At 46.0% G+C, this 19,561-nt stretch overlaps 1 protein-coding gene across 1 annotated transcript in view; it reads right to left on the bottom strand.

Moving 5' to 3' along the window:
- Positions 1–19,561, bottom strand: part of LOC139262757 (kinesin-like protein KIF28) — a 118,330-nt gene that overhangs the window by 42,863 nt on the left and 55,906 nt on the right. The window contains exon 9 of the mRNA XM_070877909.1: positions 9,575–9,717. Within this exon, the coding sequence (XP_070734010.1) occupies positions 9,575–9,717 (143 nt within the window). The remainder of the gene's footprint in view (positions 1–9,574; positions 9,718–19,561) is intronic.

The following is a 19,561-nucleotide window of genomic DNA, read 5'->3' as shown; positions in this document are numbered from 1 at the left end:
GTATAAGGTTAAATTAAATGCAATTCTGTTCTCTTTCTTTTAACTCTTTCTAGCATAAATCAGCTGTGAGTGTTTTTTTCCAACAGCACTAAATACTTCAGCTCTCAAATGAAACAGATCATATCATTTTGCACTGTAACAAGATTCTTTTTCGTTCATAGCAGCAATACGATATAAATGCATAAGAAGATTAAAAGGCTTGAAAACTGATCAGGGTTACTCTTGCACCATTAGTCATGCATAACGGAGACTTTCTCAAAGCTTTCGCCTACCGTTATGAATAAAGTGCCGAACCACCCCAGACAATTGGGAATCTTCATTAACATTCAACAAATAGGGAAACTCTGCCATCATTTTCTCTTCCTAAAAATAAAAATGATTGGTTACAGTTCTATTCTCTAATTTGTTTTTGTATTAAAGGACGACTCTCATTGCTATTTAAATAGAGATCCAATTGGAATGAATATTCACAGATGTAAAACAATTTTAATTATTAGCACTTCATGTTTTTAATTGCACTGTTAACGTTTGCCTTTTCACAACCAGAATATCGTACATTCATGGAGGTATTTGCTTCTATGGAAACTGATTTGAAAATTATTTCACCTTCGAGCTGCAGTGAACTTAAAGAATTTCAATTCACAAGTTAGAAATTCTTACAGATGTGCTCTTTTGAAAATAATGCACAAATATAGGATCGAAAGACAATATGAAATGGGCTTTAAACCTCCAAGGAGGAAAATATGGAACTCTGTAGCTGTTGATGCTCCTAAACAGGAGAGTATAGTCATGGTTTTATAATCCTAGATATAACATTGCTGTAGTGAATTGCCCATTATATTTGCTAAAAATATCTGTATAATAGATAGTAGGATATTAAATACATAAATCATTACCTTTGTAATACTGCTATATTGCTGTTTCCATTCCCTCCTTGCTTCTTCTAGTTTCTGTTGCCATGATTTCTGCATCTCTTTCAATTGTTGTTCATTATCCACAATTAGTCTTTTAAGTACCTCTATGTTGAATGATAATGTACGTTATTTTTCCTGTAATGAGTCTCATATTAAGATAAGCATCACAGCTGACTGTTAAAACTAGGGCACCACATTTATAACTTACCATAAATATGGCATTAAATCTGCACAGGACTTGAGTTATTAAATTAACATGTTAGAAATTAAATAAAGGAATTAGATTTCCATAAATGATTATTTAGTAAATTTAAGAAAGTCAAAATCTACATGGTGTTACTCTCAGAAATATAGAGAAATTGTAATGATACTTAGCTGGTTTGGGAAGTGGAAAAATTCAGTGCAGTAGAAAGCATTTTGTTCCAGATTAGGACTAAGGTACAAGGGAGTTAGACATCACCTGAAACACTTTGGAAATGTATTTGTGAAGATTTCCTCTGTTCAATCTTTCGAGCAAAGTCCAAAACACGTTCTAAAGGAAATGAACATGCGGGACAATTTCACGAGCAATATTGAACAGAGGGAATCTTCACAAATGTACTTATGTTGCACTACACCCAGCAACCCAAAAATTGTTATCTCGACTAATGGAGCAAAGTGAAGGGAGCTGCATTGCTGTATTCTGTATTTGGCTTGGATATACTTGACTTTGGAATGCTTGCTGTTGACAATGGGTGCAAGAAGTATAAAAGTGTAAAGTCGTGTCCCCTCAGTACAGTTTCACACGAGGCATATAGTGAAGTCAAGGTCACTCTGGAACTGCACCTTTATTTCACAGCTCTGGAATGCTGCACTTGCCTGAGACCTGTCCTTATATACCTGTCACTTGCAAGTGCACCCCTGGTGGTAAGGTATGCTGGTGGTTACAGGTCATATCTTATTACAGTCATGTATAGCATGTTAGGATACAGTTATATATAATAATGTAAGATACATGACATCACCCTCCCCCAAGGTCTTATTGTCTTTATAGGTTCAGTCTCTCAGGTGGTCTACGCTCTCGCGTGGAGCGTCTGAGTTGTGGTTCAGTTGTTTGCCTTGGTGTCTGTTTTTCTTTGGGTGTGGTTGCTTGTATCTCGCCTGGGCTGTCTGTTTTGATTGGTGTGATTGTTATTGACTCACCTGGGCTGTCTGTTGGGCTTGCCCTTTCCTCAGGTTGTTCCCTCTGTCTGTCCACCAGGTGTGGTGCGAGTTCCACATTGTAGTCTGCCTCTGGTTCCGCAGTGTTGTTGGTAAATCTGCTTTTGACTTGGTCTACATGTCTCCGGCAGGTTTTGCCATTGTCCATTTGTACTACCAGTAGCCTGTTTCCTTCCTTGCCCGTTACTGTCCCTGCAAGCCATTTGGGACCCCTGCCATAGTTTAGTACAAACACTTTGTCCCCTATCTCATTCCGTCTCCCCCTCGAATTCCTGTCTTGTTACTCAGTCAGCTTACGGCGCTTTGCCTCAATGATTTCATGCATGTCTGGGAGGATTAATGAGAGCCTTGTTTTTAAAGTCCTTTTCATCAACAGTTGCGCGGGGGCGATCCCAGTCAGTGAGTGCGGACGAGATCTGTATGCCAGCAGCAGTCGTGACAGGCGACCCTGCAGCGTGGGACCTTGGATTTTAAGCATGCCTTGTTTAATGATTTGCACTGCTCTCTCCACCTGGCCGTTGGAGGCCGGCTTGAACGGTGCCGTCTTGACGTGATTTATGCCGTGGTCAATTATAAAGTCTTGGAATTCTGCGCTGGTGAAGCACGGACCATTGTCACTGACCAATATGTCAGGGATTCCGTGCGTTGCAAACATGGTTGCGAGGCTCTCCACAGTGGTGGAGGTTGTGCTCGAGTTTAAAATGGTGCATTCGATCCACTTTGAAAATGCATCTACAACTACGAGGAACATTTTGCCCATGAATGGGCCCGCATAGTCTACGTGCACCCGTGACCACGGTTTGGTAGGCCAGGGCCAGGGGCTTAGTGGAGCCTCCCTGGGGGCATTGCTGAGTTGGGCACAAATGGTGCACCTTCGGACGCAGAGCTCCAAGTCCGCATCAATACCAGGCCTCCAGACGTGGGATCTGGCTATGGCCTTCATGAGAACAATCCCCGGGTGCTCGCGGTGGAGCTCCCGGATAAATGCCTCTCTGCCTCGCAGAGGCATGACTACTCGGCTGCCCCACATTAGGCAGTCTGCTTGTAGTGATAGCTCATGCATGCGCCTGTGAAAGGGTTTTAATTCCTCGGGGCAGGCATCGCGAGCCTCTGCCCAGTCACCGGTTAGGACACGTCTTTTTACGAGGGATAACATGGCGTCGCTGGCCGTCCAGGCTCTGATTTGGCGAGCCGTCATGGGCGAACCTGTGCACTCAAAGGCATTGATTGCCATGACTTTCTTACAGTCCTGTTCGTCAGACCCTTCCGTGGTCGCCAGGGGTAGCCTGCTGAGCGTGTCGGCACAGTTGTCTGTGCCTGGTCTGTGCCTTATGGTATAGTTGTAGGACGCCAGCCTGAGTGCCCACCGTTGAATTCGCGCCGAGGTGTTGGCGTTTATTGCCTTGCTCTCGGATAGGAGGGACGTGAGGGGCTTGTGGTCGGTTTCTAATGTGAACTTGGCCCCGAAAAGGTATTGGTGCATCTTTTTGACACCGTACATGCACGCGAGTGCCTCCTTCTCTACCATTCCGTACCCGCGCTCCACCCGCGAAAGTGACCTGGAGGCATAAGCTATGGGTTGTAATTTGCCCGCACTATTGACATGTTGCAAAACGCACCCGACCCCATATGCTGACGCATCGCATGTGAGAACTAGCTTTTCACCTGGGTCAAAGAAAGTCAAAACGCTGTTGGAACACAGAAGCTTGCGTGCCTTATTGAAGGCGCGTTCCTGGGCATCCCCCCAAAACCAATCGCACCCCTTCCTGAGTAGCACGTGGAGAAGCTCCAGCAGCGTGCTTAAGTTCTGCATAAAGTTCCCAAAGTAATTGAGTAGCCCGAGAAAGGCGCGCAGTTCTGAAACATTCCGGGGCCTGGGTGCCAAGCGAATTACTTCTGTTTTGGACTCAGTTGGGCGGATTCCATCAGTGGCAATCCTTCTGCCCAAAAATTCAACCTCGGGTGCGAGAAACAGGCCCTTGGATTTCTTACCCGTAGCCTACCCGTAGCCTACTCGTAGCCTACCCGATCCAACCGCTTTAGTACTTCCTCCAAATTACGGAGATGGGAGTCGATGTCCCTGCCCGTGATAAGTATGTCGTCATGAAATACAACTGTCCCCGGGATGGACTTGAGTAGACTCTCCATGTTGCGCTGGATATGACAGCTGCCGACCTGATGCCGAATGGGCATCGATTGTACATGAAAAAGCCTCGATGTGTGTTGATGGTGGTGAGTGGCTTGGATTCCTCGGTCAATTCTTGCATCATATACGCAGATGTGAGGTCTAATTTTGAGAAAAGTTTACCTCCGGCCAATGTGGCAAATAAGTCCTCCGCTCTGGGCAACGGGTACTGGTCCTGTAACGAGACTCTGTTTATGGTAGATTTGTAGTCCCCACAGATTCGTACGGATCCATCAGGCTTTATGACTGGGACAATGGAACTTGCCCAGTCGCTAAATTCCACAGGTGATATAATGTCTTCCCGCAGAAGCCTGTCTAGTTTGTGTTCAATCTTTTCCCTCATCACATAGGGTACAGCTCTGGCCTTGTGATAGACTGGTCTCGCATCCTGTGTGATGTAGATTTTGACTTTGGCCCCTTTGAAAGTGCCCACACCTGGCTGAAAGAGATGTCCAAATCGCTTTATAACTGTTGAGCAGGAGGCCTGTTCCTTTAATGACATAGCATGGACATCATCCCATTTCCAGTTTAGTTTTGCCTGCCAACTTCTCCCCAGCAGTGCTTGGGGGTCTCCGGGGACAATCCACTGGGGAAGTCGGTTCACTGTCCCTTTGTGTGTGACAGAGAGCATGGCGCTGCCGAGGACTGGTACGATTTCTTTGGTATAGGTCCTTAGTTTGGTGTCGACCCTTGTGAGTTTTGGTCTGTCTCTTTTATGCGCCACAGTTGTTCAAATTGTTGAGCGCGCATGAGAGATTGACTCACTCCCGTATCCGGCTCCATGTTGACAGATATCCCGTTGAGTAGGACCCTCATTATTATAGGAGGCGTCCTGTTGTAGGAGCAGCGGCCATTGATCGTGTTGACCCGCTATACGTCGGTGTCCCAGGTACTGTCCCCACCATCTTCTGGTCCGCTTTCCGACCCATTCGATTCGTAGACCAGCCGAGCTGCCGATTTTTTGCACATGCGGGCCAAATGCCCTGTATATTCACAATTTCTGCAAACAGCCTGCTGAAATCAACATCCCCTTGATGAGTGCCCATCCCCACACCTCCGGCAGAGACCTGTTCCATTGTTCAAAGTGTTTCCAAAGAATGAGCTGCGCCTGGCTGATCGCTCGTGAGCTTCTCTCAGTTTGTAGTTGATTGCTCGCATTGTGGGTTGATGAGGTGTGAACGGCCGTTCCTGTGGCCCTTGATGGCTTCTGCCTGCTGTCGAGAGCCTGTTCTCCCGGTTTTGTCTGTGTGTGGGGGTAGCAGCTTGTTTAGTGCTGTGAACTTCTTGTTCCGATATTTCGTTAGTTGTCGTACCTGCGTTGTAAATCAACCTCGTTTCTTCTTCCCCTACCAATAATGTCCGTGCAACCAGTGCTGCTGCCTCTAAGGTCAGGTTCTTGGTTTCTTTGTGCTTTCGGAATATGCCTGCGTGGCCTATTCCTTCAATGAAAAAGTCTCTCAGCATTTCTCTCCTCAGTTCATCGGAGAACTCACATAAACTAGCCAACCTCCGAAGTTCCGCCACGAAGTCGGGTATGCTCTGGCCCACACAGTGTCTGGAGTTGTCTGGCCATGTGTAGGCTGCTCGCTGGCTTCAGGTGGTCTCTTATCAGTGTGCTCAATTCTTCAAACGACTTGCTTGCTGGTTTCTCGGGTGTCAACAGATCCTTCATTAAAGCGTATGTTTTCGAGCCACAGCTGGTCAAGAGATGGGCTCTTCTCTTGTCTGCCTTATCGTCGCCTAACCAGTCTTTGGTTACAAAGCTTTGCTGGAGTCTTTCTATAAAGTCCTCCCAATTGTCTCCCGCAATGTACTTTTCATCTGATCCGTTGTTCTCCATTCTGTGGATTCTGTAATCCCGTAACTCGTCACCACTGTAAAGTCCTGTCCCCTCAGTACAGATTCACACGAGGCATATAGTGAAGTCAAGGTCACTCTGGACCTGCACCTTTATTTCACAGCTCTGGACTGCTGCACTTGCCTGAGACCTGTCCTTATTTACCTGTCTTTTGCAAGTGCACCCCTGGTGGTAAGGTATGCTGGTGGTTACAGGTCATATCTTATTACAGTCATGTATAGCATGACTGTAATAAGATATGACATTATTATACATTATTATATACAGTTATATATAATAATGTAAGATAAATGACAAAAAGCATGTTTAATTTCACAGGACTCCTTACTGTATGTCTCTGCACCTTGTTACAAACTCACACGAGGCATGGATATATCAGACACAGTCACTCTGTGACCTTCACTTTACTTCCAGGACTGAAGAATCTTGATCCTGGGTGGGACCTCACCTTTTATACCTGGAAGCCCAGGTGAGGAGCTCACTCCCTGTGGTCAGGGTGTGCATTACAAGGGTACAGGTACAGTGTGCATGAGTTACAGTTACATACTTATAGTCGTTGCAAGATGGTGACATACATGACACTTACCTTTATGAATACAAAAAAATCCACAAAAAAGGATTGCAGTAATACCTAATTCTTGTAAAATAGCATCATAATAAATAGGATCATCCATTATAACATAATTGAAAACTTCCTCCATCAACAGCAATTAACCTCAAATTGACCTCAGCATAAAATGAGTGTCTTTTAAACAGGAAATAGAATAAGTGACCCCGAACATCTGTGGCCATGCAGTTGTGCTTCCACTATAACTTTAGCACAGTCAGTCAGAATGGCCAGAAGCTCAGCTGGTCCCCATTTACACCAGCCCCCAAAACGGCCATGGTCCTAAGAGGGTATGGGGTTGGGGACAGCAGCAGGGAAAGACTATATTGGGAGTTGCTGGACCCCAATCATCACTGAGACCCTGCATATGGTTAGTGGAGATATGATGAAGTGTGTCTTCATGGAGTCCAGGCTGGATTTTTAGTCTTAGCACCTGAAGATTTGGATGAACATTTAATTTCTTATTTCATTTAAAGTACCCTCCATACAATAGAAGCCACAGGGCATCCATAATGTGTTTCCAGAGAGGTCTCGGCACCCCACACCATCCAAGCAATCTTGGGTCAGACTTTACAGCCTCCTCGACAGGTGGGATTTCAGATGCACCTCTAGTGACGCGGGAACCCACCGTTGCCAGATAATTAAGAGAACCTCTGCCTGACCCCAGAAAGACTGCCAAGGTCAACAGTGCCATTCCCAGAAGATGCAATCCTGGGATAATTGCTGAGATTGATTCCCCATGTATTTTTGTGGCAGTGTGTTTTGATAGATTCCTGGAAAATAAATAAATAGAATTTTTCTTCCTACTGTAGGTAGATAAATATGTAAAATTCCCTCAAATTGTACAGTTACGTAAAAAAATATAGCCTCGATTTTAATTTGGTGTGTGTGGACCAGCGGGGAGTGCACCAGGCTTGCTCTGAATTGCTGAAGTGAGGACCAGGCCATTTTTATCTACTCGGCCTCATATTTTGTTGTTGTTGTTGATATTTAAATAAGATAGGCCCAACTCCCACCCAAACCCGGCATTAGTGACATGGCGCCAGCGTAGTGAGTTTGGCAGGAGGCTGCCACTGGGGATCTGGGGGAACGGTCCTGTGCAAAGATAAGTCTGGGAGTGGTAGGGTCCGAGGCAATTGTGGGAAGCAGGGGATCACCCAGGATTTCTTGTGGGGCCCTGCTTCTCCTGGCCCATAAGGAAGCCTTCTGGACCGGCAGGGAAACTCAGTGCAGACCTCACTGCTGCAGGCCATCGGAGTCTGAATCACATCATCAGACCTTGACTTTTGAATCTCACATGCTGCCCAAATCACGGCTGTTAAATTAGTACAGGGCTCATGTGCAAAGTCCCACACTTCCTAGATTTTAACGCCCTGAATATCCAGTTCTCACGGGGCTTAAGGCTTTGCACGCAAAATGGAGGAGCAGCACTTTACAAGCTCTGTCCATCTGCTTTGTTGTTGCTTTTGTTTGACATTTGGCTCTGAGTCACATGCTGAAGGCCTGGTGGCCATTTCCTGCTCCTTTATTGTAGCACATTTCATGTGTCATTAACATTTCAGTCTCATTTCCATCCCATCTGCCTTGCATTAAATTAAAGAATCTACATATGCATTGATGCAATAACATTAAACAATCATTTTAGTGTGGAGTCAAATATATTGATGTTGCAATCTAATACAAAAATTCAGGTGCAAAAGAAATGATAGAATTTAGCATACATAACCTGCAAAATAGGACAGCAAGAACAGCAGTTCTTAATATAATGCCACCCAAACTGGACCAATATTGAACCTGCCCACGGTGTTGATGCATTACAGCTGATTAACTAAGTTTCTTTGAATCCCACCAAAGGTTTATGTTTATCTTGGTATAGTGCAAGGTAAAAAGGATTATAAGTCAGCCTTGGCTCAGTGGTAGCACTCTATCTTAGTCAGAAGGTTACAGGTTCAAGCCCCACTTCAGAGACTTGTGCACGTAATCTAGGGTGACATTCTCGAGCCACACTGAGGGAGTGCTGCATTGCCAGAAGTGCTGTCTTATGGATGAGACGTTAAACCAAGGCTCCTTTCAGGTGAACGTAAAATATCCTATGACATTTAAGGAGTTGTGGTCAACATTTCATACCTCAACCAGCATTAATAAAAATAATTATCTGGTCATTTATTTAATTATTGTTTATGGAATCTTGCTGTGCATAAATTAGCTGCCCCATTTTCCGACATTACAACAGTGACTACACTTCAAAAATACTTGTTTGGCTGTGAAATGCTTTGGGACATCCAGGTTGTGAAAGGTGCTATATAAATGCTGCAACTTTTTTTCATATTGCCATATCCACCGTCAGCAGAAAGGAATAAATCAAAGCAAAAAGCATCAATTTTCAGTGAAAATATATAATAGATGGCGTCAGGTGTACAACAGTTAAGTAAATACAACATGCAAACATCATTCAGTAGTGATAAGCCTGTGCAATCCTACGGTTAATTACTCCTAACCTAACTTTTGAATGCTAGGTATGTTTTTACTTGAATTCTTGATAAACTATGAACTGGAAAAATAAATGACAGTAATTTAGTATATCAAAACAAGGGCAGTATAAAATTTTAAATCATCCTAATGAATAAAATATCTGTAAAAATGTTATCAGCACAGTAGGCATAGAGACATTTACTTTTTTTACCATTACTTACCATTTCACTGGGATATCTGGAATAACCCATAGGGCTGTATTTTTAATAAACTCTAAAATGTGTCCACAGCAGGTGTTCAACCAATTAGCAGAATGAGTGGCAAAGTAATAAACCAACCTCGCTCATCAATGTGGATATCTCCTGCTTTCTCCAGATCAGCAATTCTTGCCTGCAGCCTAGTATTATCCTCTTTCAGATCCATGTGAAGTTGTTCAGTTAGATTTTCATTAATCATTGCTCTGTTCTGGATGTTCTTCGCTCTTTAAAGACAAGAAACGTGCAAATGATATTTGTGTGCCATTAGATGCACTCATGTATCATTATAATGCATAACTGTATTACTATACGTGACATCAGGTTATTTTTAAATCTCTGAAGTGTCTGTTATTCAGCAGGTAATATTGTTGTGTGGAAGGTGAGCATCAGGAGAGGGTGCTGTGGTGTTACTTGTACCTTTCCTATAGGGAACTCAATATGGGAAAAGATATCTGTATCTAGATGAAAAGCACAGGTTGTTGTGTTTTTAATAACTGGTGACATTTAATCAAAATTAAGTCAAATATATTTTAGTTTTTCTTTACATAGGTCTCTTCCCTCATCACCTTCTATAATTGCTTGCCTTTACACTCTTCTCCCCGGTTAGTCAAACAGGGGAGGATAGTATACACTGCAGCCTAGATTTTTGCCTAGAAATCTACACCTTGTTATGTCTAATGCTTAATATGTGTGGGCGATGCATTCCACATGGAAAAGATCATCATGGTTTTTCAACATCTTAAGTACTGGTGCTCATCATAGCACTGATGAACATGATTCCACCTTTGGTTAGCAGAATAGAGTGGCTGTTATCACAAGTACTGGATAATTCAACCACACAAATACAATGCCAATGCAGCAATCAAAATAAAGAAAGACTTGGATTTATATAGCGCCTTTCACGATCACTGGACCTCTCAAAGCACTTTACAGCCAATGAAGTACTTTTGGAATGTAGTTGCTGTTGCAATGTAGGAAATGCTACAGCCAATTTGCGCACAAGCAAACTCCCATAAACAGCAATGTGATAATGACCAGATAATCTGGTTCGCATGCCAGATACGAGACTCCCTAAGCAAATGCTTTATGTGGAGCTCCTTCAAGGTAAATGAGCCAAAGGAGGACAGCGGAAACGTTATAAGGACACCCTCAAAGCCTCCCTGGTAAAGTGCGACATCACCACTGACACCTGGGAGACCCTGGCCGAAGACCGCCCGAGGTGGAGAAAGTACATCCGGGAGGGCGTCGAGCTCTTCGAGTCCCAATGCAAAGAGCATGAAGAGGCCAAGCACAGGCAGCGGAAGGAGCGCGCGGCAAACCAGCCCCACCGATCCCTTCCCTCGACGAATGTCTGTCCCACCTGTAACAGGGTCTGTGGCTCTTGTATCAGACTGTTCAGCCATCAAATAACTCACTTTGGGAGTGGAAGCAAGTCTTCCTCGATTCCGAGGGACAGCCTATGATGATGATGATGATGATGAATCTGTTTTTTGTTAAGTTGATTGAGGGATAAATATTGGCCAGGACACTGGGGATAACTCCCCTGCTCTTCTTTGAAAATAGTGCCACGGGATCTTTTACATCTATTTGAGAGAGCAGACGGGGCCTCAGTTTAATGTCTCCCCCGAAAGACGGCACCTCCGACAGTGCAGCGCTCCCTCAGCACTACACTGGAGTGTCAGCCTAGATTTTTGTGCTCAAGTCCCTGGAGTGGGACTTGAACCCACAACCTTTTGACGCAGAGGTGAGAGTGCTACCCACTGAGCCAAGCTGACACAATCAATGTACAGATTAAAAAATAATGAAATAAAATAAATCCTCCCAATGCTGGAAACTAATGTAAAAGCAAAAAAATACTCATTAGGTCTGCTAGCTTTATGCTTTCAATGTAGATCCCAAATTAGAATTGGAAACTGGGAGATAAGCAAACAGTTTTAAAAGACTGAACAAAAGGTAAAGAAGAGGGGAAAGGGGAAAGCAAGTAAAAGCCATGAGTCAGGTATACTAATTCCTGTCATAAGGCAGTAATTCATGTTTGGCCTAATTACACCATATGATAATCTTGTGATGAAAATAATACAATAATGCAGGTGATACAGCTAGCAATCTGCCAGCAAAAGACTTTTAAGAATACAATTGTACACACAAACATATTACCTTACAAAACAGGACAGGAAAAGAACAGCTGGTCCCAGCACGGTGTAACTTACACATACCATCAGTATAATTTCTCCTCACCTCACAGTCACACAATCGCCTGGGAATGTCAAAAACACAGAGAAAACAGTTCCGCTATTTAGGAAAGAAATATGGTAAATTTCTTTCCGACACCAGTGGTGATCAAACAAGCACTAGATGATCAAGTTGACTAGGTGCCTTACTACCCAGTCACCCACCTACCTTCTATATGTAGAAATGTTTGCCACTTGCAGAAACCAATCCAGCTCCCTTATATAAATGCTGACAGCAAATCTACACTCACCGTACATGACAACAACTTACTCCAGAGGTGGATGATTGTCTGCAAAAATAACTACTTCCTAGCATCTAAACTAGTTCCATGCTTTTGTATCTAATACACATGTCCCCCTCCCCTAAATTATCTAGTTCAAATAGATTATCTATGTGGACAGTCTAATCTTTTCATTATTTTAAAGACCTCAACCATATCTCCTTGAAGTTTATACTTTACCGACATTAAAAAGTCCGTTTACTAAGCCAACCCTGATAACTAAGGACCCTTAAACTAGAAATCAATCAAGTGGCTCTCATCCAAACCCTTTCCAGGCCTATGATATCCCCTACCATGTGAAGGGACCAAAACAGGACACAGTATCCCAGATGAGCCCTGACAAAGGCTTTGAACAAAGAAAGGATAGTATCTATTGGGCTGGATTTTCCACCGCATCTCCGTTCGGTTTCTCGGCGGTATTGGTCGGTTTGGGCGGGAAACAACCCGGCAGGATTTTCGGAAAACAGTTTGGCTGGTTTCGAAATACCGCTGATGAGTGGACCGCCGGCGTGCACCATTCAAAAAACCACCACTGCCCAAGTTTTGTTCCAGCAGTGACCTGTAGGTAAGTAAAAAAAAAATGCCCACGAGAAACCAGGTAGGTATGAAGACTGTAGGGGATGGTGTGTGGGGTCAGGTTCACCTCTGACCTTCTGAGCAGTTCGAATCGCTCCCACTCCCTGGGTTCTAGACTTTGGATTTATTTGGGGGATGTGACAAAGTGCTAGAGACAACTGGTTTGGTGCAAAGAACTTCGATTTTATTAAGGACAAGAAAATACAATGACAAACTTGTCATCATTCAAATAAAGAACACTATATCACATATTCAAAGGGGTTACAGAAATAATACATCTCCCACCTCCCAATGCCTAACTCTGAATAGGTTAAACTCCAGGGCAAACAGGGACTATGCTCACCAATCCTTTATTGTCAGTTGGCGGTAGTTCACGATTTCGGGGTTCGCTGGACTCTATACGTTCTGTTTGTCATACCCCGAACGTCGTAGAAGACTTCTGACTGTGTAGTCTTCAGTTGGGTGGTGTCTGCTGATGCGGTAGGGCGACTATTCGACTTATGGGGTGAGTACTCACTTTCTTTCATTAGAAATAGATTTCAAAAGTCTCTTTAGTTAATGCTTCACCTGTTGGTAGTTAAGACTGGATTGTAGAATGGAAACTTTAGAATCTTCAGTTTCTTCTTTGAGGAGTTTTGTTTCGGAATTGGTCGATTGCGGTGTTTTCGATGGTACCACGTTGGCTGTGGTCGGTTGCTGCCGCGATGGTGATGTCCGAGGTTCTGGGGCTGTTTTCTCTGCCGTGGCGATGTTTTTCCTTCCTTCTCAATAGCAGGGCAGTGTGGCCCCGGTAGTGTCGTCGAGGCTGGAGAGGCTTGTTAGAACTGCTGCGGTGGTCTCTCTCTCCTCCCTTCTTGATGCTCTATGATGCTATGCATAAACAGGGCCCCAATTATTCTTTGGGAGCTGTTCTAATCTTCGCGCCAAATCAGCCCTGATTCTTTGTTTAATTTTTGGCGGGCTTGAAATTTCTTTGTCATATTTTGGCGGGTCCATTAAATGTTAACCTGTCTCGGATGTGTCGATCTTTTAAATTTGTTTCTTGATGGGGAAAAATTAGTTTTGGTATTTGCAATGTCTGCCTAGGCCTGGGTTTTCCATGCGGGCTGGATGTGCCATTGTTATTATGTATATGCTGGATTGGTTTCTTGCTCAGAGTGATGGCTGTCTATCTCTGGGTTGATTGTTGCTGTGTTAATGTCTCCCGGGGAGAAGGGTTTTCGAGTTCACACAATTCCCCAGACAATTTGTTTTAGTTTCAATACCCCATGCAGTTTCAATACTCAAAACTAGTTTCTTTTGAAGGATAGTTATCATTTAGTTGTTAGCCCTTCCCACACGGACCCAATCTGTCTTGTAAAATCCCAAATTCGATTAAAACTCGTAGTTTCTTCCACGTGCACTTCAGGATCTCAAACATTCTGGTTGATAGTTCCAAATTAAATTTCCTTTCCAATGAGTCCAAACTCTGGGCGGGGGGGGGGGGGTCCCACGAATTTTGCTACTTTACAGTCCCCCCTGTGACACTCTCCATGCTAGAGTATCATGCTAGGTGAGCAAAATTCCTGATCTCCCGAGAGTCAACCTTCCCAGTATTTACCTAGCTAAAATTTAAATGTGCATCCCCCTTTGAAATGCAATGCAGTTTACAGGCAAATACAGTCACTCCAATCCTATTGCATCATTGAGAGGGCCCAACGCCCCTCCATTACCCGTTTTACAGAAAATAAAGGTACATAGTCAAACATATTTTTAAGTAACATTCTCTTTGGTGCCTGACCTGACGGCCTCTGCGTTTCACTTGGCAAGTGAGACACCATAATTAAAGAATAATCACGAGTTGACAGACAACCAAAACGTGGGAAGTTATTCTGATCCCGGCAGGAACTTCTATATTCCTGAAAATGTCTCACCAAGGTGGAATTGTGATCTCTAGAATTTTTCTCCATTTCTCAATTGTTTTCTGTTCCAGAGTGTAGAAATGTTTTTGTGAGATTACTACAGCTTCTAGCAGAGTGGTAATTAGTTCGGGTAGAGGGGGAATTTCATAGCCAAAATGTACAACATAATCTTGCAGGTTTGTGATGTTTTCTCTGACAGTGAGGTGAACAGTGGAGGGTTCGGGAATGGGGACAATCCATTCCTGGGCCACTTGAACTTCTGCTTCGGGTTTAAAGCAAAAACTGCTGTCACTGACTGGACACCAGAAGTATTGTCCATGCTGGTAGTGGGACGCACTGGTGGTGACACAATATGTACCACCCCCTATGTATGCTACCTGTGGAGGGACATGGTCTTGTGCCATTACCTCCATGGTATAGTTGATAGGCTGTGCGCCAGCAGTTTTAAACCCGCATTGTGGTTTAGAATAGGCGTTCAAGTGCTGGGGACACAGTATTATGTGTGCACCCCGGCTCCGGCACCCGGAGAGGTCAGTACCCATCATAGCATGCTCCCACTTTATGACATACAGCTAGACCGCTGTGAAACGAACTTGTGCACCTCTTTGAATGACTCCAAAGTTCTCCACCCAGTATACCGATGCGGGTTGGGCTGTCCGACCCATGACCGGCATCCTTAGTACTATCCCCATGATGGTATGATTAGAACACCCGTAATCTACTGGGACAGGGTAGGCTTCAGAAGCTAGGCGGAGCTGGCACGGGCTTAGTGAATTACTGTACAGGTGGAGGGTTGCGAGGTGCTTGTTACTGATCCAGGAGGGGACTAAACCTTGTTTTAAATCCTCCAGGTTGTTGTGGCCTTCGTCCAACAACCATTCCCCATACAGCACGCACACCTCGTTCTGTGCAGCCTGGTCTGAAGCATTCCTATCCTCCCGAATGAGTGCATTCACTGTCTGTGCATGTTTTTCCAGCTGAGCCACGATTTCTTTTAAATGGATCATCATAGCCTGGTCCTCGTGTAGCTCTGAGCCTACTACTGTGTTTTCTTCTTTTAGGATCTTTCTCAGTTGGTTCTTTAAACCATTTATCTGCGTTTGCAGTTCTATATCATCTAGGCTATTTATCACAGAGGATCCAGTATATTATGAAGTAAAAATGTCGTTCAAGTTTCCCTTTCTAGGTCTCCCCGTGCCCATGGTATCCCTAGCGTATAGGGTGTATAGATCTGCTTTGTCTACGTTCCCAAAGTCTAACTCATAAAATTTCTTGAACATTTCTCTGAGTAGGGCCTGGTATAGCTGTTCTGTTTCCTTCAGGCACCATGCAGGTAAGTGCACCTCGGTAAGGTTTAAAATAACTGAAGCTACTGCATTGTGTACCCCCTGGTATAACACCTTTTCGGTTGGTACCAATACTAATCCGTTCCCTGGTCCCTTGGTGGTGGTAGGACACCTTTCTATTACTGTCTGTACTGGCAGGGTCGTGGGCAGGGGTTTCTTAATGTGTGCTCTAAGTTCGGTAGCATTAATTGGGAGCGGGGAATGTGGGACCGCACACCCGTGTAAGCTGGAATCCCACCCCATCCCTTCCCCATCATCTTGCCATTGCCTGGCGAAATCGATTGATATGCCTGCGGGACAGATCCTCTGACCTCCACATGCAGACGTAAATTCCCTGTTCAGACTCCCACCATTTGTTCCAACACGCCTTCACTCCTCCTCGTGTCCCCGTGATGGTACGGTACGTGTCATTACCGAGTCTTTCCCAGTCAGATTCCTGGTCCCCTGCATCCTTGCTCAGCTTCCTGAGCCACCACCATCTATCCAGGGGAATCTGTCCTTTACAAGTCAAACACACACGTTTTCCCTCCGGAACACTGACCCTCGCAGCAACGACTCGTATCCTGGGGCATGGAATGGACGCCTCCCCAATAGGTAAACCCTTCCTGGCTGGAGCAGTGAGTGGAATTAGACACCATCCACCCTGGCCACCTCCCTTTGTGGACATAAACGGCAAGCTCTTCCACACCCGGTGTGCTACCCCCGGCGATTACGATCGGTGCTCTCTCTCCTGAGCACCCATAAATGAGGGATTCTTCCACGTCTCCTCGGCCGCCGCTGCTCATCCTTATCAAGGCGAGCAGGAACAGGACCCTTCTCATGTTGTTCTCTTTCCTATAGGGGCACATAAAACACATTGTCCAGCCCTGAGCAAAGCTCTCTGGCTCGACAAAAGGTGATCGAGTTCCAGTTTGGGCTAATTTCTTCTCAGAGAACACAATTAAGTCTTTAATCAACTGGCTGTCTTACGAGTTCCTGTCGGAACTGATGTCTGTTTTTAACTTTTGTCTCATCTTACTCTTATCGTTCTTGTAGTGCCTCTTTTACTGTCTATAAGATGGGGTCTTCTCCTTTTCCCAATAACTGTTATCGGTGCTTCCTTCAAATACTACAAGGTCTATGTCACTAATTTGGCACCGGCTGGTGTCCGGAGCTCTTCCATTACATATCTACACAAATGCTTTTATCCTATTTTACTCGTTCCACTACTTCCACACGCGTGGTTTACTTTCGGTCGTGGTGACCTAAACTTCTTACACGCATGATCATCCTAACTATGTACATCTGCCACCCGTCTCCGGGTGGCCAGGTTAATTCCTGTTCTTATCCTTTCTTCTTGGGCCTCTGGATTTCCAGCGGGGCCGGTAGTAGGTCGGCCTGTACCGCAGGACCTGGAGTGTCCTGACCGGAGGTCGGTCTGAGTCCCACACTCAAGGAACGTCCCCTCCGGTGCTGCAGCACACCGCCCCTTTGCGGGTGGCTGCACGATTCATTTCACCACCTGAGGATTCTACCTGATCAAGTGCTGCGGGCTGGGGACTCCCAATTGGTGGCTGGTCCACCACTATCTCTTCCAGGGGTCCCTCATCGCCCAAGACTACCGGCTGGGGGTCCCCGCTCGCAGGCTGGTCCCTGATCCTAGGTACCCCTTTGCGGCTGGTCTCTGTCCCGGGGCTGAACCACTTAAATTGGGGCGCTGGTGACCACGGTGTCCTAGGCCGTGGTGTGCAGAGAATCCTTCTCAAGGCTCTGACTGCTGGGGGTGCGTCCGAGTCCCAAATGATTGGGGGGAATAGCTCCTCCAGTAACAAAGTCCACCGCCCCTCTAGGTGCAGTCTGTGGGTCTGCCACGTCCCCTGCGGGATCTCCACAGTCGGGGGCTGCTGACTGAGGATCCCTGCCTTTAGCACGGTTCACTCTTTCTGGCTGTCCCTTATGCTTAGCTGCTATCCCAGGGTTGAAAAGTTTGCACTGATTTATGTGGAACCACTTTGTATGGAGGTGCATTTTCATGGCATAGACTATGGGGCTTGCCTTGTCGACAATGTGGTACGGTCCCATGTACAGTGCTTCAAAAACCCCTACTCGAGCGTAGTTCCTTACCATGACCTGGTCCCCTACCTCCCATTCGTGGTGTTTGCGGGGTTTTAGCAGCATTCGGTTGCTCCTGCATCACCTGCCCGGTGAAGTGACTCCCTTGGTCAGACTCTACATACTGGGGTAGTCCCCATCGGGAGAATAACTCCCTTACCAAGATCCTAGCTGTTTCCAGAGCAGTGGCTGTTCGGCATGGGAAGTCTTCCACCCATTTGGTGAACACGTCCACCAATACAAGGCAGTACTTGTAGCCTCCCTGGGCAGTGGGTAGGGGCCCGATGTAATCGACCTGGATCGACTGCCAGGGTCCCTCCGCCCTCCTGATATGTCCCATAGACACTTTCCCTTTCTGGAGGTCAGGGTTGTTGGCAGCGCACACCAGACAGCTGGCGCAGAACTCGCGGATGTTTTCCCTGAGTCCCGGCCACCACCCTGCCTGTTCCACCCATTGCCAAGTGGTCTCAGGTCCGGGGTATTCTGCTCCTGGGCCCCCATGGGCCAGCTGGAGGAATTCTCTCCGGTGTTGTTGCGGAACCACCCATTGCTTCCCCCCTGAACAGCATGCCTTCTTTAATGGCAATAGCTGCGGTGCCATACGGGCCGTCTATCTTCTCCCCTTAGCTAGCGTGTTCAGGACAGTTTTGAGGACGGGGTCTTGGGTCTGAACCGTTTTCACGTCCGGGGGCAATGTTACCCCTGCCCCTCCTGTCTTCCCAATTCTGCCTCTGACTGCTGCGATGGGGCCTAGGTTGTACAGATCCCAGAGCTTGCCTGTGTGGGCACCTTGCTTGTCAGCCTGCTGGTTTCCCTCGCTGTGGGGTTCAGTGATGGAATGTGCCTTCACTTTATGTATATAGACCTTCCCTTCCTCCCCCACGGCTGTCATGATCTTTTCCAGAAAAGGCTTAATTGCCGGGGGTCTCCCGTCTGCAAATGTGTATCCACGACGGGACCAGATAGCCAGGTACTCCATATACGAATTGCATGTGAACATACTGTCCGAGCAAATCATGTATGGGGTAGGGAATTCTTCGGGGTGTGTGACCACATACACCACCGCTGACAGTTCAGCATGCTGGGCACTCATTGTAATGGGGAGTTTAATCGCCAGGGCAATGCCTACCTTTGGGTCATACACTTCGCAGCCTGTGAGTCGTTTGTCCGCAGATACCGTGCTTGAACCGTCCACATAGATCTCTCGGCCTGTGGGGTGTAACCTGGCTTGAAAGCCTATTTTAATTTCCCATACCCCTTCTACGGAACAGCAGTGGGCTATCCCTGGATAGATCATATTAGCTGCGAGCCTTGGCTCGCAGAGACCCTTTACCCTTAGGTCCACCTGAGAGAGGAATAGGGTCCAGCGAGCAATGCGGGCACTGCTCACTGCCCTGTCCTTGATTCTCCAGTCCAGGAGCATCTGGGTGGGCGTATTGTGGGTAAGGAGTGTGATAGGGGACCCCTCTGTGTAGATCAGTGATCTTTTCACAGCCCAGTGAGTGTCTAGGAGGTGCCGCTCACTGTTGGAGTATCCCTTCTCCACGTCCGTCAATATCTTGGAGGAGTAGACCATTGGCCTCAGCCGGCCGTGCCACTCCTGGAGCAGTACTGCACTCAGGCTGTCCACACTGACTGCAAC

This window comes from Pristiophorus japonicus, chromosome 4 (genome assembly GCF_044704955.1).
Source record: "Pristiophorus japonicus isolate sPriJap1 chromosome 4, sPriJap1.hap1, whole genome shotgun sequence".
NCBI lineage: Eukaryota > Metazoa > Chordata > Chondrichthyes > Pristiophoridae > Pristiophorus > Pristiophorus japonicus.
The sequence above is the reverse complement of the archived record's forward strand: the minus strand, read 5'-3'. Positions and strand labels throughout refer to the sequence as shown.